Source organism: Phyllopteryx taeniolatus, chromosome 14 (assembly GCF_024500385.1).
Source record: "Phyllopteryx taeniolatus isolate TA_2022b chromosome 14, UOR_Ptae_1.2, whole genome shotgun sequence".
In the NCBI taxonomy this organism is placed as follows: domain Eukaryota; kingdom Metazoa; phylum Chordata; class Actinopteri; order Syngnathiformes; family Syngnathidae; genus Phyllopteryx; species Phyllopteryx taeniolatus.
Genome location: NC_084515.1, coordinates 16,989,317 through 17,006,574, shown reverse-complemented (window position 1 = coordinate 17,006,574; position 17,258 = coordinate 16,989,317). Strand labels below are relative to the sequence as shown.

The 17,258-nt window shown below is 48.8% G+C and overlaps 2 protein-coding genes across 6 annotated transcripts; one reads left to right on the top strand and one right to left on the bottom strand.

Moving 5' to 3' along the window:
- Window positions 1-51: 51 nt before the first annotated feature.
- On the top strand, window positions 52-5,648 carry rpp40 (ribonuclease P/MRP 40 subunit). Its single transcript, XM_061797043.1, has 8 exons — window positions 52-268; window positions 1,201-1,330; window positions 1,404-1,472; window positions 1,617-1,703; window positions 2,416-2,538; window positions 4,837-5,017; window positions 5,099-5,236; window positions 5,307-5,648. Exons 1-8 carry the CDS (start codon window positions 170-172, stop codon window positions 5,458-5,460), a joined length of 981 nt encoding a protein of 326 aa, XP_061653027.1. The 5' UTR covers window positions 52-169; the 3' UTR covers window positions 5,461-5,648.
- Window positions 5,579-17,120, bottom strand: cdyl (chromodomain protein, Y-like). Of its 5 annotated transcripts, XR_009791734.1 has the most exons (8): window positions 16,921-17,119; window positions 16,013-16,670; window positions 13,259-13,500; window positions 13,016-13,188; window positions 11,688-11,898; window positions 11,476-11,619; window positions 6,671-6,735; window positions 6,452-6,590 (listed from the first exon to the last, which is right to left on the bottom strand). XR_009791734.1 is itself a non-coding variant. In XM_061797002.1 (7 exons), exons 1-7 carry the CDS (start codon window positions 16,942-16,944, stop codon window positions 6,432-6,434), a joined length of 1,611 nt encoding a protein of 536 aa, XP_061652986.1. In that variant the 5' UTR covers window positions 16,945-17,117; the 3' UTR covers window positions 5,579-6,431. The 5 variants fall into 5 exon arrangements, 4 of the variants coding, with proteins under 4 accessions (XP_061652986.1, XP_061652988.1, XP_061652989.1 ...); XM_061797002.1 differs by lacking the exon at window positions 6,671-6,735 and having other exon boundaries at window positions 5,579-6,590; window positions 16,921-17,117; XM_061797004.1 differs by lacking the exon at window positions 6,671-6,735 and having other exon boundaries at window positions 6,462-6,590; window positions 11,423-11,619; window positions 16,921-17,120.
- Between the last annotated feature and the right edge of the window lie 138 nt (window positions 17,121-17,258).

Here is a 17,258-nt window from a genome sequence, read left to right as displayed (position 1 = left end):
AGTAGTGGCAGCAAAACACCAAACGTGCACAGTCTGCCGGAAATCAAGAAGAAGAAGAAGAGGAAGGAGGAGGAGGGCAGGGGAAGCAGCGGAAGCAGCGTGCTGATTGTTTTCCGGTTGTGATTGTTTCCCGTTCTTGTGCCTTAAAAGTTGTTTTTGTGACGTGAAGATGAGCAGCAGAACTTTTCTTCATTGCGAAACGTCTTCTCTGCTGCAGCACAACAACAGGCTGCGCGCGCACCTCGAGCAGCAGCCCTTCAACTACAAGGTCTGAAAGACGCGAAGCATTCAAATGCATTGGCATTAGCCGCTAACTTGTCCGTCACGTGGCTGTGCAGTTGCCATGGAAACTACGACATTAGACGAGACGTGCGTTCAAATGTGTGTGCAGTAAAATAGTCATAGGAGTGATGATAATTGTGTGAATGAGTCAAGCTATATTGATGATGTCACTGGAGGCTTCACAATTAATCAAAAACTAATCGATCATCAAATTAATCAACACCTATTTTGATCATCGATTAAGCGTTTAGACCAGGGGTCACCTGCCCGAGAGTGACGAGGCAGCAGTGACAAGAGCTCGCCATGCGCTCGTCGCTCCTGCGGAGTCGAGCGCCGGGAGGCCCCACGGACCCGCACTTGGGTCCCGTGGTTCTGCATGCCCGCAAAATGTGCTGCCCGGACTCTTTATTCTTGTCCCCCCTCCCCGGAGACTTGTGCCCTCGGACCGGGCTCTTGGCGACAGCACGCGATGATCGGGCCGTGTCGTACTTGTCGTGTGGCCGCTCGCTCGGGGCCCCTTGAATGCTCTCCTGGGTGCCCCCTTTCTCGTTCCCCTGGGCATCCCTACCACCCTCTTTTCCACCAAGCAGAGGACACCGTCTCATCCTCTGGTTGGGTGGGCAACAGAGCGAGCGCCAAACCTCGCACATCAAACTGACAATAGAAAAGACGGCTAGTACGATAGCGCGATGTTGGAAAAGTTCCAAACAAAATCCGTTTCCTGCGTGTGACATCTTCACTCATTTGCGACAAAAGAGGAATCAATAAGCGGAAATTGTCACACAAGCGAATAAAAGATCCCTCGGGAAACACTTTCCATTCCTATCCCTAAATTCGCTGCTTTGCTCGACTATTTTGTGTATTTGGAATGTTAATAATAAGGGGACACGTCTATTTGTAAAATGTTTATTTGTGCAGGCGACAGTGCTGCTCCCCGATTGTGGCTGCGTTCCCGCTCAACTGGACTCGGCATTGAAGAGTTTCCAAAGTTTCTACCTTGTCCGGAAGCTTCCGCTCTATGAACTACTGGACAAACACCTCAGCCGAGGTACACGCTTGTCACATGACAACATACAGGTCACATGACCCTTGTACCCTGACAACACGCATGCATGCTTTAGGAGGCGTGTGCGGCCTGTCCTACAAGACTCGCATAGAGGAAGACAACTGCGCCTTCCTCAAGCCAAATGGTAACAAAAACATGGAAGCACGCCCCAACCTGCTGGCAGACTGTCGTGCATCAGATTGACACTAAAGATGGTTAGTGTGTGTGTGTGTGTGTGTGTGTGTGTGTGTGTGTGTGTGTGTGTGTGTGTGTGTGCGCGCGCGCGCAGGACACCTGTGCCTGTCTCTGGACAAAGACTCATACGAGCGGTTGGGCATTGAAGGCAAAGCGTGCAAACCAAAGTCCAGCAGATACGGTAACGACAACTTCTTCTCCATAGCAACAGGACCCGTGCATGATGGGTAATGCGCATGTGACCACATGCACATACATTACTCATGTGAATCATTTGGATGCATTTACACAGTGCAGTGAGTGGTACCTCAAATGATAGCTTGCTCGTTTTTTGTTTTGTTTTGTTTTACAAGCAATAATTAGTTACAAGGCGGCACAGTGGCCGAGTAGTTGGCACATCTGCCTCACATTCTGAGGCCCCGCCGTCTGTGTGGAGTTTGTGTCTTCCTTCTCCCCCGTGGCTTTTCTCCGAGTACTCCCGTTTCCTCCCACATCCCCGAAACATGCATGGTAGGTCAATTGCAGACTCTAAATCGCCCGTAGGTGCGAATGGTTGTTTGTTTCTGTGATTGGCTGGCGACCAGTTCAGGGTGTACACCGCCTCTCGCCCAGAGTTAGCTGGGATAGGCTCCAGCACGCCCGCGACCCGCGTGAGGAGAAGCGGTACGTAAAATGAATGAATGAACGAATTAGTTGCAAGTGAGCCTCAGACCCGAGTGAAGTGGAAAAAGGTGGTTGCGTGATGCCCTCACGTGTGAGCAAGGAGAGCCGCAGTTGCCGTTTATTCAGTGGGAAAAACTGAACTATAAAATGACAGCACTCGACACTCGTGCTTGTAGTCGTAGATGCACTTGCGTATAGAACAGTGTTTTTCTTTATCTCGATGCTCGTAGTGGTCGTCGTGGATTTGACTGACAGCAGCGTGGCTCCGGGCGGGCGTGGCTACCAGCGTCTCCTCAGTGGCCTGACGTCACGCCTTCCGCTAAAGATGGACTTCCTGTTGGCGCCTCATTCAGGTGACGTGTTTCTCATGATGCACTTCTTACAACACGAGAAGCAATTCAATATACAGTACGGCGCTTGAGTTGTAATGGCAGCCACAGAACCCGATTTTGTATGCAAGTTGGAGCCCGTGAGTAGTATTGTGCTCAAGACTTTTGGGAGTCGAGACGGAGACAAGCTGAGACCGTGACGAGACCAATACCGTGGGGAAAAAAAAAAAAAAAAAAGGTTTAAAACCACAACAAGGTTGAACAGTTAAACAGCAATTGACAGCCAAAAACACAGTGTCTGCAACTCTTTCAAAGCACAACATGTAAAACGCTCGAATCTGAATTTTTTTCCAACTACATTCTTGCAAAAAATCTATCCTTTTTGGGATTTAAAAATGAAGATTTGAAGAGCTTTGTTGTATTGAAGAAACATAGATTTTGTGACCGAAACACGCACGCTGGGGTCTCACAATAATGCCAACTTAAGGTAAAAATTCAAACCTCTTTGCAGAAATATTCATCTGAGAAAGGTGGCACGAAGGTTGCAGTCATTGCTATTTGTTTTTTACCAAGTGCTTCTCCCTAGGATCACATTCATGACATCAGCGCTGGTCTCGACGGAAAATCCCGAGTCTGGCCAGTCCGAGACCAGGACCTGCAAAATGCAGTCTTGAGACCGGTCTCAAGTGTTACGACACCAGCAGTGAGAGCAGCCACGTTGTCTGCTTTGTAGACTGCAAAATTGAGCAGAAGACGCAGAGGAAGGACCCGGACAGACGGAAGACCACCGTTGGTTGTGGTCGCCCCTCAATAAGGGTTCAACCCTAACCCAGAAAGATTTGTGTCAACAACACACGGAAAGAAATGGTGGTTTTATTCAGTGTAATTAAGATGAAAGTCTCTCACACACCCACTGTATGTCGCACAGTGATTCTCAAAGTGTGGAATGAGTACTTTTCACACTGCCCTTGGCAACTTTGCCATTCAGTGTGCGTGTGCTGAGGTGGCGGCAGCACAGAATGCCACGTCGCGGCAACCGCACCGTCAAATAGAAATATGCAGGGGTCCGCTGTACCACTAGTGCAGTGATTCCCAACCAGTGCGCCATGGGAAATAGCAAATTGGACTTACTGTACTTTCACGACCGTATTCAAAGGCGCACTCTCAGTTACGGGGTCTAGTTCTGTATCTAACACATACATGGGGCGCACATACATGGTAAAACATCCATTCTTTGCTCATTAATCCATCGCTCGAGTCGGTCTTCCAGCTCGGGCCACCTCGCCTTGTTTCCGCGGAAACTCAGCTTTGTCTTCTTGACTAGGCGAAGCTCGTTTTCCTGCCTCCAGGAAAGATTCACTTGCGACCCGTGGATTGGTCGATCTTGAATTCTCTCGCGGCTGCTCGATTCCCGTGTTCCTCCGCGTAACTGACAGCTCGCAGTTTCAACTGTGCTTCGTAAGCGCGTCTCTTCATAGGTGCCATTTTCGGGGGTCCTTAGCCGAACCCATGTTGTTTTGCAAAATGCACATACCGGCGCTATATACCTACCGGGGGCGTGCCTTTCGCGCCCACCTTCCTCCTTTAACGTCCGCCTTTCCTCTATATAAGCAGCGTGTCGGCAGGAAATGCTCCCAGTCAGTCAAGCGGAGCGCTCATCACACAACATTTAGAGATTTCGGAACATAAGGCGCCTCGTCAATTTTGTAGAAGATTTAACACTTTTGAGTGCGCCTTATGGTCGTGAAAATACGGTCATTGCTAAAAAAATGATTTCCAAGAAATAATGTATCGTTATTTATCTATTTATGCCAGTGAGGCGGAGACAGACAGAACAAATCAATGCTCTTCTATTCGATGGCAGGAAGTACATCCAGTAATTAATGTCGCCACTTTTTGTGACATTTTTGTTTGTTGGTGTGCTGTGAGAGCTTTCAATGGTCAAATATGCGCCACTGCACTAGCGGTATGCAGGTTCCCTCAAGGGTATGTGAAACAATCACTGAATTAAATATTCAAGTAGTTTTTGAGGTGGTACTTGGTGTCAGAAGTTTGAGTACCACTGCTGTAGTCCATTCAGATGTTGACGTGTAAAAAAAATAAAAATGACCATGGGATGGTTCCAAAAACTCAGACAACTCGCAAGCTGCGAATCAAGGTACCGCGCGGCACGATGAGATTGGCTCAATGAAGGTGGGAAACGGTCGGAACGTGCGGAGTTGCCACGTCGTGGTAAACGGGACCTCCAAAGACCCCGTGTAACATCAAAAACCTTCACTGCGTTCCTCATCGTACGCTGCGTGTGTGCGTGCGTGCGCGCAGGTGGCAGAGACGCACTCGAGCTGCTGCTCTCAAGATACGATTGGTCACAACACATGCCAGAGGTCAGCAGTCGCCTTCTGACTGACCTGACCTGCCCTGCCCCGCTGACCTCTGACCTGCACTCATACGACCCCTTAAGCTTTCTGGAGTGGCTCGGGGCCGTCCAAGCCGACGTCAGCCGGTGAGGAGACGAGACCGCCGGTCACGTGACACGACGACATTGTCACTTTAGTTTTATGACTCGATGACTCTGTCATTGCAGCGCCAACGCCGCCGACAGCTTCCTGTCATCGCTGGCGTGTCCTCAAGAATCCGTCGCGTCTTCTCCGAGCTCGTTTCTACTCTCTGCGCGCGGTCTGCTGCTTCCTGAAAACGTCACGACGCTCATCCGGCAGCTCAGGTAACCTTTGACCCGCACCTCGAGATCCCGGCCGCCGATCGCCCACGGTCCTCCCGTGTGTTTGTTGCAGGCACTTCCTGGAGCGGCCCCACTCCCCGCCGTGGGCGGCTGTGACGGTTTACGGCTTTGCGGACAATCTGTATGCGCACGAGCGAAACTTTTACACGCTGATGCTCTTCCCTGACCACGCCTACTCTCTGCACCTGGCCACGCCCGCCTCATGACCACACCCACCGGTTGAAAAACTTCAAATGGACTTGGACGTTTATCAGGAGAGAAAATATAGTTAATAACTTGAAATGTCCAATTTCATCGAAACATATTCTTAGGTCGGCACATAGGTTAAATTACAAAAGTTTTTATTATGCTGAGAAATTGTTTTGTTTGGAAGAGCATTTTACTTTGCCACAAAAGATCACCTTTTATTTTGGTAAATAAAGAGGTTTTTTTGTGATGTATAATAGTTAAGTCATTTGTTTTGACAGAGGCAAGAGTTAAAAAAAAAAAAGGGGGGGGAGGGGGGGGGGGGGTTTGAACATTTCAGGGTGTCACACATCTAGAAAAGAGGTTCAGTTTGAGCTACTGCTTTTAGAGGGTTTAAGTTGTAAACGTAATGGAGAAAAAGCCCCTGCCTATGGGAAGGTAGAGACGGCTCACGTAAAAGCAGGTCTCTGAAAATGTTGACAGAGGCACAGGCCTCAAATATTTTTTGTTCCAATTGATTGGCACTCGTGACCTGCCATCGGAGGGCTACGCAAAAAACAAACCAAGCAAAAAAAAGCCCAGTCTCTGTGGGTGGCCTGGTGGCATAAAAGCTACGAATTACATTTGGCTGGAGCTTGGAGTGTGGAAGGTAGCATGAACGGGGGGGGGGGGGGGGGGGGGGGGGGGTCCTCCTTGTCAATTGAAACGAGTACTACAATGCTCCTCTTTCTGTTTACTTGCCAAGGTAGAAAAAGCACAAATGTGCCATCTACATCATGTGACATCGAAAGGAGCTGTGCTAGCTTAGCATCAACTAGGACGCTTCAAACGTTGGCTCAAATTTCATGTTGGGCATCCTCGGGCGAGCTCAGTATAGTTACAAGTTCACGAAGAAAACACTCATAACTTACTTTATGCTCAAACAGTAAGTCCAGTCCACACCTGGAAGCAAGTCTAGGTCCACATCCACAAACAAGTCCTGCTCCTGGTCCTAGTAGAGCTCTCTGCTTCTCTGCAGGTGCTGCAAAATGGCATCGGTTCCCTGCGACGAGCCCCAAATTCTCTTCAAGGCTTCACACTCGCGCTCGTTGGTTTGCTCCAAAGAACTTCGACTGGAGTTCCTCATCAAGGCTTTGGACTCACGCAGGACCTGAGCCACAGGAAGAGACAACGCACGCTTCAGATTCTGCATGCGTGTGTGTGTGGGCGTCTGTAACAGTGCTTGCCAACCTTTATTGAGTCAAGGCCCATATTTGACGTGAGAACCCCACCAGACATATCCGTCACAACAAGTACTGTCAATGGATACCAGGATCATTTCATCTCAATTTACTCGCAACCTCACGTAGGCCTGCTACACACAAAGACAATCGGGCTTTTTTTTGCCTTCCGACCAAGGACGGCAAACTTATGTGTTCTAAGACGATTCGATAAGATGATCGTGCGGTCCGATGTGTGTATCCGATAATCGGATCTGAAATGGGCCAGGACCGACAATCTTAAATATTGAACGTGTGCAATGTTTATGACCAAAAATCTTCCCGCTTGTGTGGGAAACCAACGTTTCACCAAGTCATCATTCACCACGTGAAACGGAATGAAGCCAAACAAGAAATGCCCTGAATCAGGAACAAGGAAGCGACCGTCGATAAAAACGAACATGTCCTAGCGGGGGCGTATTCCAGCGAGCAGGTGACTTGACAACCCAGAGCAAGCTGACCCTGAGATGAGGGAGGGCACGCCGGTTCGATTCGTTCCAAAGAGCCGCGGAAGAGGAATTGCGACTCGGTCACCGCGGTAACTGACGCCGTCTGCTCAATCCCGATTTTCTACGCGTCTCCTGCCAACTGAAGCAAACACGGCTTGTCTGATTCTCTGCTATCCCGTCGATGCTGAGGCACAACTACATCTAAAATGATATGCCGGTATTCCCGGACTAATTTCGGATAAAATATATATTTTTCATATAGTCCAAACACGGTGGATTTGTGCAGACTTGGGTGCAAATTGTGTGCAGCGATGTGTCCACCGGTGAAAAAAATGTCTCCGCCGCAGAAAAATAGTTCCACAGGATTGCAAGTGATTGATGTGGAAAGAATTGATTGCAAAAGATTTGATGTTTGATGAAATCATGATAGACATATGCTGCGCCTCAGACCGGGACCAGTCTAATCTAGGGGTGGGTGGCCAAAGTACAGGGGGACCCTCCGTTATTGAATTGAGTCATTCATTAAGACAATTTTCCCAAAAATGGGATTAAATGTATGTTTTCATTTATCTATTTCGTAATAATTTCTCTTAGAATTGTTTGACTGACTGGACAGCAATACAATGAAAATAGACATTTAACAAGGTTTTATTTGGAATACATTTGTCATTTTAATTAATTACACTTTAAAACTAGAAGAATATATTTTATTTTATCCATCGCCGGCACGGCGCACGACTGGTTAGCACATCTGCCTCACAGTTCTGGGGACCGGGGTTCAAATCCAGCCCCGCCCGTGTGGAGTTCAGATGTTCTCCCCGTGCCTGCGTGGCTTTTCTCCGGGCACTCCGGTTTCCTCCCACATCCCAAAAACATGCGTGGTGGGTTGATTGGAAACTCTAAATTGCCCGTAGATGTGATTGTGAGTGCGAATGGTTGTTTGTTTCTATGTGATTGGCTAGCGACCGGTTCAGGGCGTACCCTGCCTCCCGCCTGAAGATAGCTGGGATGGGCTCCAGCACGCCCGCGACCCGAGTGAGGAGAAGCGGTAAAAGAGATGGATGGATTTTATCCATCCATTTTCCGTACCGCTTTTCCTCATGAGGGTCGCGGGCGTGCCGGAGCCTATCCCAGCCGACTATGGGCGAGAGGCAGAGTAGACCCTGAACTGGTCGCCAACCAATCGCAGGGCACATAGAAAAAAACAACCATTGGCACTCACATTCACACCTACGGGAAATTTAGAGTCTTGAATTAAAACCTAGCATGCATGTTTGTGGGATGTGAGAGTACCCGGAGAAAAGCCGCGCAGGCACGGGCACAACATGCAAACTCCACACAGGCGAGGCCGGATTTGAATCCACAACCTCACCTGCTAACCAGTCGCCCCCAATATTTGATTATAGGAGTAAATAACTTTGTTGATGCACATGAACTCATTCTTTTGCCCTCATCTACAAGCCCAATTCCAATGAAGTTGGGACGTTGTGTTAAACCTAAATCAAAACAGAATACAATGATTTGCAAATCACGGTCAACCTAGATTTCATTGAATACACTACCAAGACAAGACATTTCATGTTCAAACTGATCAACTTGATTGTTTTTAGCAAATACATCAATAACTTTTATTTTATGGCTGCAACACGCAACACGCAAAAAAGCTGGCAGGGGTGGCAAAAAAGAGTGAGAAAGTTGAGGAATGCTCATCAAACATCCCACAGGTGAACAGGCTCATTGGGAACAGGTGGGCGCCATGATTGGCTAGAAAAGGAGCAAAGCAGTTTAAGGACAACGGTCCTCAACGTACAATTGCAAGGAATTGAGGGATTTCATCATCTACGGTCCATAATACCATCAAAAGGTGCAGAGAATCTGGAGGAAGCGGCAAGGCCGAAAACCAACATTGAATGCCCGTGACCTTCGATCCCTCAGGCGGCACTGCATCAAAAACCGACATCAATGTAGAAAGGATATCACTTCAGAAAACCAATGTCAGGAAATACAGTTCGGCGTTACATCCGTAAGTGCAACTTGAAACTCTACTATGCAAAGCAAAAGCCATTTATCAACAACACGCAGAAACGCCGCCGGCTTCTCCGGGCTCGAGCTCATCTAAGATGGACCGACGCAAAGCGGAAAAGTGTTCTGCGGTCCGACGAGTCCACTTTTCAAATTGTTTTTGGAAATTGTGGACGTCGTGTCCTCCGGGCCAAAGAGGAAAAGAACCACCCGGACTGTTATGGACGAACAGTTCAAAAGCCGGCATCTGTGATGGTATGGGGCTGTGTTAGTGCCAACGGCATGGGTAACTTACACATCTGTGAAGGCACCATTCATGCTGAAAGGTACATACAGGTTTTGGAGAAACATACGCTGCCATCCAAGCGACGTCTTTTTCACGGACGCCCCTGCTTATTTCAGCAAGACAATGCCAAACCACATTGTGCACGTGTTACAACAGCGTGGCTTGGTAGTAAAAGAGTGCGGGTACTACTAGACTGGCCTGCCTGCAGTCCAGACCCGTCTCCCATTGAAAATGTGTGGCGCATTATGAAGCGTCAAATACGACAACGGAGGCCCCGGACTGTTGAACGGCTGAAGCTGTACATCGAGCAAGAATGGGAAAGAATTCCACCTCCAAAGCTTCAACAATTAGCGTCCTCAGTTCCCAAACGTTGATTGAATGTTGTTCAATGAAAAGGTGAGACGTAACACAGTGGTCAACATGAGCCTTTTTTGGACCGTGTTGCAGCCATCAAATTCCAAGTTCATGATTATTTGCTCAAAACAATCAAGTTTATCGGTTTGAACATTACAAATCTTGTCTTTGTAGTGTATTCAATGAAATCTAGGTTGACCGTGATTTGCAAATCATCGTATTCTGTTTAAGACAACGTCCCAACTTCATTGGAATTGTACAAATGACTTGGCTCCTGTGTCCATTTTCAAAACCCAATGTAGCCCTTGAGCACAAAAGGTTTGCTCTCCCCATGCAGTCGAGTTGGATGTCATTTTGGCTTCCAAATGCGACTTGGAGGACGGTGCACGTCACGACATGCAAATCCCATCACTGCTCCTGCACATAATGTCTTCTTGGTGGCCAAGTACAAATCAAAAGTTTTTGGTTTTGTTTTTGTTTTTAATTTACTGGGTATTAACATATATCGACTGTTACATTTGGGTCTACAAATCAATGACACAAATGTGTGCCGTGTTGTCATATTTAATTTATGAATACATGTAAATTATGGCCAAGCAAAAGATTGTATTGCGTTGACTGCATGCTTGAATAATGTTTTTATATTTCATTAAACTGCTTGCGAGTAGACTTTGAAATGCCGGATTGCAAAATAAAAATCAGATGTTATTCAAAATATATTCCGAAATGCTGCAATTCAAAAGTGCGGTTAAACGCTAAGTCAGTGCATTCAACTGTCATGCATTGAAACAGAACATTTTCATATCACAGAACGCCCTCATTAGCACCTCAAATTCCCAAAGGGAAGTCAGGAACTTAACGTTTCTATCGGTTTCCGTCGTCAACCAACAGATCGCTTCATCGATGATGTCTTTTGGTTAAGCTTAAATCAAGGTGAGAGTACTTCGACTTGATTGAACTCATCCAGATCAGTTGTTGTGGACCGGAAAGATCCCAGTTTTAGAGTGCTCGGGGAAGTCGAGTCAGAACTCGGGTTTAGATTAAGAGCATTTTGAACCTGCGTGCAGGAATAAATGTATTTTGTATTAGTGGGTTCCGCAGACAGCAGCTATTTATTGATGACGTCACCATTTTGCGATACCTCGGCAACACTCGGCAAACATCGACGCCACACATACGGTAGCGTTTCTTCTTGGTTTTTGTTAGATCACGTTTGATCACACGAGAGTTCGGTCTTGGCGGACTAGATTCGTGACCGCAGGTGGAACATAATCTTACGCGTGTGGTGTTCTGTTTTGATATGATCGCAGCACACCACACACAGTACGATAAAACAGATTTTTTTTTTTTTTAAATCTTCATGTTTAACATCTGGAACAGATAAACGATCTTTTAAGATCCTTGCGTGTACCAGGACTTGCTCGGTGTGAAATCTGTCGTATGAACGGGAACAGGTTCCTCGGACCTTCTGCCATCTAGTGGAAGCGCAAGTAATTCTACCGCCTGTCACTGTACATTCCTGGCATAGATAGATGAACAAAGATACATTATTTGTAGTAAATAATAATTTGGGGACCAATGAAGTGAAACTGGAGGAGTTACAGCAGCACACCTGATGGCTGGTCAGGAATTAGCGGTAGCGGTCTTTGTGCGTGTGCGACTCACAAGCGAGTCGACGGCAACCAGTTCCTTGACGCGCAGCATGACTTCCTGCGCAAAGGTTCCCGGCCAGAGAACCTGCGAGACCAACCCTTTCGAACAGGCCTCCTGCGCCGTCAACTTCCTGCCGCTCAGGAGCAGCTCGTTGGCCTGGAAAACAAAAACTGTTAGCTCGGAACGGCGTCGCCGAGGTCGGTTAGCGCGTATGGGGGACGAACCGAGGGGGGGCCCATGATGCGCGGGAAGGTGAAGGAGGAGCAGGCGTCGGGCGTCTGTCCGTACGCCGCGTAGGGCGTCTGGAACCAGGCCTTCTCATTGGCCCACACCACGTCGCACAGCGGCAAGATGGCGGCGCCCAATCCCAGCGCCGGCCCGTTGACGGCAGCCACGATAGGTTTGCGGAACTGGATGAACGTGTTCACGAAGGTCCTGAGGAACAGGAGGAGGCACGGGCGGGGGACTGCAGTCACGTGACTCGACTCCAGTGACACAGCTCACAAAAGTGACCACATGCAATTTAAAGTGACTAATAGTGCAATGATCTGGTACAGTGACGATTGTGCAAATGGTGCAGACTTCTCAAACAGTAGTAATCAACAACAGTAATTCAAATAGTGCAGCGCGATAAAACAGTGAGTGTCCGAGTAATGAATAAAAGAAGTGTGTTTTAACGAAAACTTCTCAGCCAATCGGAGAAGGGATTTCACCTGATTAAATGAAAAGGGTCGAGGAATATGTGGAGAAATAATTAAGTTATACTGTTTTACTCTAATTTGAAGGCATTTTGCACCAGATTTTCATTCGGCGATATGACACAAAAACCTTGCCCAAAAAGCGCCCGCCAAACACACGCACACACAAAACCTCTCCCTAACACATGATCCCATTTTTAAGATTCTTGAAGCCTTGTACTCGGGTTGAAGTGGCTGTTCCAACCACACTCAGCATTTTGACACGCTCTTTTTCAGGAAATCTTGTCACATTGATAATCCGCTATATGCGGAACGTCACGTGACCCAATCGGAGAATGGGATGGCATAACTAGGAATTTCTTGGCAGAGGTCAAGATAGCCTCGCTGTCAGCTGCCTCCCACACTCAACGATGTCTTGCTCGAGGATGCTCCAAAGGTTCTCACTAAGGGCTGAGGTCAGGGGACAATGGGGAGAGCATAAGAATGTCCACTAACGAGGGCAGCGCAGGCCTGTATGGTCCGGACGGACGGAGTCATGGATGGCCACCGTGTCCCAACAAGGCTCCCTCGTCAGCAATGAGGAGTCACGTATTTGGCCAGAAACGCGCCGGGGAGAGAGCTTGTCGGTCCTTCCGAGAGTGAAAAGTAGGTCGACTTTCCGACTGACCATTTTCTTCCATGGCACCAAAAGAAAAACTGTGTATTTATGAACAAAATCAGGATTTTGTTCACGATTATGAACAAAATCATGATTTCAGTAAATCTGACCTCTTCATGCCGTCTTGAGAGCAACTTGTGACACACGTGACTTCCTCCCAACAAGCGTCTTCTCCGCCGCCACAACGAACACTTACCTGATGGTTTCGGCCATCTTGATGCTCTCCTTCTTTCTGTCGTCCGTGAGGCGTTTGACGAAGTAGAGGAAGTCGAGGCCGCGGCAGAAGACGCTGCCGACGGCTCCCAGCAACACCAACTTGCTGTCGTCGGACGCCGCCGTCGCCATGGCGCTCTGGATCTCCTTCATCACCTACGGCGGCGACAGTGGGGAAACGTGAAAGGAGGCCAACGGGTGTGAGCGGATGCGTGTGCCCGCGCACCTCAGGGTTGAGCGCATTGTTTTCCGAGCTCTTGCTGGACAGAAGGATGTGCGTGAAGCCATCTTGTTTCTTGACCACAATGTCGCGGTAGCGGTAGGCGCTCTCCGTCTGACGCACGCTGAAGCGCAAACGTTTGTCAAAAGCGCCGCGCTCCTCCGGACGCCGCTTTGTCGAGGCGCCCGTCGCCACGGTACCTGCCGGCGCCCCGCCGGCCCCGATGTCCTCCGTCGTGCCCGGAGCGCCTGAGAGGATGCAAAGACAGTCAGTCGGCGCCACTGAATTTCGGCGGACAATCTTCACAGACATACGACCTTCACGGGCCCCACCCATACGCAACTTTCAGGACTCAAACATGAACCTGGCAAACACAGCTCTCAACCCTGAGATTTACACGAAGATGGCTTCGCCACAAAATTGCCACTTGGCAACCCTTCAATTGTCAATTACTACTTTCCTATTTGCCATTTTTTGTTCCTTTTTGGACTCAGTGAGATTTTTGTAGATGCATACAATGGAACCCCGGTTCACAAACTTAATTGTTCCACAACTCTCGTCCTGAACCAAAATGTTTCCAAACTGAAGCAATTTTGCACGTGAATGAATGAATCAAAGTAGGCCAGGTTTCCTCTCTTTCTCAACTCTTGTTCACAAGTCACGAGTTGATGTAAAACAAGATGTAAGCAGATTGGAAATTCAAACGACAAATGGGGCTATGATCTCTTCCTCTCGGCTGTCCCTCCTTCAGTTTGGGGTGCTCCATAGACTGCAAACTCCAGAGGACATTTCTGGACACTACCGACGAGCACTGTAGTCTGTGTTCTCAAACAACCAACGCAACCTGACTCACACGTTTTGGACCTGCCGTAAATCAGTTCATTATTACCCTTTTTCAAGTTAATTTCAAACGTTTCCGACTTAAACATCGATCCATCTCCGCATATTGCTATCTTTGGTAGGTCTCCTGACAACTTTGCCACCTCAATTCCTCAAGTCAATGTTTTGGGCTTCGCACCGTCGATTGCCCGCAGGAAGATCCTTCTCTTCTGGAAGTCCTCGCAACCCAACTTCCTTTTAAACTTGGCTTCACGATGTCTTATCTCTCCTTAAGTTGGGGGAAATCAATTTCCCCGTAGTGGGTGCTGCAATAGATTTTCCACTCACTGTGAAAGTGACAAAGTGGAAACCCCTGCTGCGGCACTTTGAGACACTTGCGCCCGATGAGGTTCTATGACTAAATGGGACAGTCATTTGTTGCCTGGCGATGGCAAGGCCTGTGTGTTTCTGAGCGACCCGGGGTTGGGGGTTGAGCTCCGCAGCAGCTAATTTAACACTTCTACTCGCTGAGGTGCTGGTGTGGATGTGGGCAGCTTTCCCGATTTCCCGAAATATGAGCACTTGATTGGTTCCCTTTTTGTTTGTTTGTGCGTACATATATACATGTATGTATATATGGGTACTGTGTATATAGTATTTAAGTGTACCCTTATATTTCCAAGTTACTAGACATTGTGCGCCATGAAACTTTTTCTATTTATTTGTAATTTTTATAATGTGTGTGTGCGTGCGTGTAATTGAGGGGTCCGTACGTTCTAGGATGGCTGTATATAAAAGAATTGGACGTTTAGTTTTTATTATTTGGATTTTGGGGGTAAAATATAAAAATGTTGACATGTTTTCAATCAAAAAATATGCTGGGAAAAATAACAAACCAAAGTAGAAGGACTGTCGCACTCCCAGAACAAAGTCGCTCGGAAAGGAGCGGACCGCTGTCGTAGGCGAGCGGGTCCCGGACGCCGAGGCGCCGGACGACCTGCCCGCACCGCAGCTCTGGCGGTGGGGAGGCCCCGCCAGCATACTGCGCTACGACGACGACACTTTCCAGGGATTTGGAATAGCGACAATGACTTGCACGTTTCACTTTCTCGGGAGCCGTAGTGAGGGCTAATTACAGGGGGGAAAAACAGGATACCTGAAATATGGGACACACAGAGCAAATGATGTTTACGCTGTGTGAGAGAAAGCAAAAAGCAAAATCAAGAGAAAGCGTGCAGCGTAGACAAAGAGACTGTCGGCAAACTGAAGCATAGTTGGTGAAGCCAAGCAATATTTGTTTTTAAATGTTGTTGGTGAACCGAATTGTTTGAAAACTGGGGCATATGTGAACTGAGGTTTCAGTTCAGATCGCAAAGGACCAGGAGTCTTTCGTTGGGCTGTTAGAAGCTAATTAGCTGTTAACTTCCACCGTTGCAAATATCCATCCATTTTCTGAGCCGCGTATCCTCACAAGGTTCCCGGGTGCGCTGGAGCCCATCCCAGGTGTCATCGGGCAGGAGGCGGGGTACGCCCTGAACCGGTTGCAGGGCACATATAAACAAACAACCATTCTCAGTCACATTCACACCTACGGGCAATTTTGAGTCGTCAATTGACCTACCACGCATGTCTTTGGGATGTGGGAGGAAAGCGGAGTGCCCGGAGAAAACCCACGCAGGCACGGGGAGAACATGCAAACTCCACACAGGCGGAGCCGGGGATTGAACCCTGGACCTCAAAACTGTGAGGCAGATGCTCTAACCAGTCGCTCACCGTGCCGCCCCGTTGTAGATAGTGATTTTATTTTTTTTTTTCTACGCTTCATCTTAAGAAGTTTACCACCCTGCTTTCTCCTTGTCTGCTTGTCGGGACTTCAAATAGTCTTCCCGACGAGCATCCTTGCACAAACTAAGCAGTTGTTGATATTCTTCATCTTCTCACCTGCGCCATTGAGGGCTCGCACGGCAGTGAGCGTTGCGGGCGGGGTGTTGTGGCTGCGCGACCTGATCCCCATGCGGGCGCGCAGCTGACCCGGGCCGAGCTGCACGTCGGTTGGTTGCTCCAGGGCGACTTCGGGGGGCACGTCGTGGGCGTCGCGGGCGCCGGCATCTGTGCTGTGGGCCGCCTCGCTGGACGCCGCCTCGCTGGGCGACTCAAGAAGGCTGTTCATGGGGCTTCTGGGCACCAGGATTTTTATCCCGCTTTTGGAAAGGTCCAGACTGCGACGGGCGGGGCCGACCGGCGGCGTGGACATCGGAGGCGCCGCCATTGGACCCGCCATCTCCTTTAGTCCGGCGGCGGCGGCAGGCAGGTGAGCTGTGGCGGGCCGAAGGGCCGAGATGGTTTCCGGGCCGGCGGCGGACATAAGCTGTCCGACGCCGGGGGTCGGGCCGCACGGGTAGCTGCGGGTGGAGCGCAGCAGGGTGGCGTCTCGATGCTGTTGGGCGTACTGCCTGTTGAAGTCGTGCACGTACACCATGCACGTGGTCAGGTGACTCTCGGGCTCCCACGTATCACCTTCGCAGCCATACCCTCGCCATCGAACCAGGTACTCCGTCCGCCCCTTGCGGTTCTTGCGCTTGTCCACAACCCGTTCCACCTGTGGGCAGCACAAGGCGCATTTGCATAGTGACCTCACAACAAGGATATAATTAAGCAGCTACCTAAACATGTTGTTGTTAGCTACATGCTAACAACATGTGTAGCGAAACATGTGACTAATATGACGTCACTCCGTCGCCACCCTGGAAATTTTCGACTTTTTGTTTTAATATTTTTTTTTTTACTTTTACACGAGTTTCCCAGTCAACTCAGTTACACGTTAGCTCCCGTTAGCATACTAGCATCACCTCGTAAAAGTCTTCGGTAGCCATGGAGACGGAACACGACAGCCAACAAGTTTGTGGAAGTGTCGTCAGCGAGTCGCCAGCATGAAAAGCTGTCGGCGGTTCGCTTCACCTGGGCGACGACTTTATTTGACGCACTCAGCTAGCTGTTAGCTGCTAGCTGGTTGCCTTTAACCTGCAGGAAGCGTCCGCGCGGATCGACTTCCACAATAAAAGACTCCTGTGAACGGAAGGCGAGCGGGTGCTCGGCAATATTCTTTTATTTTGAAAGAATTCAATGTGGCGCTCCACGTACGCTCCTATCTCTAATCCACTCAAATACACCCAGTAAAGAATATCAA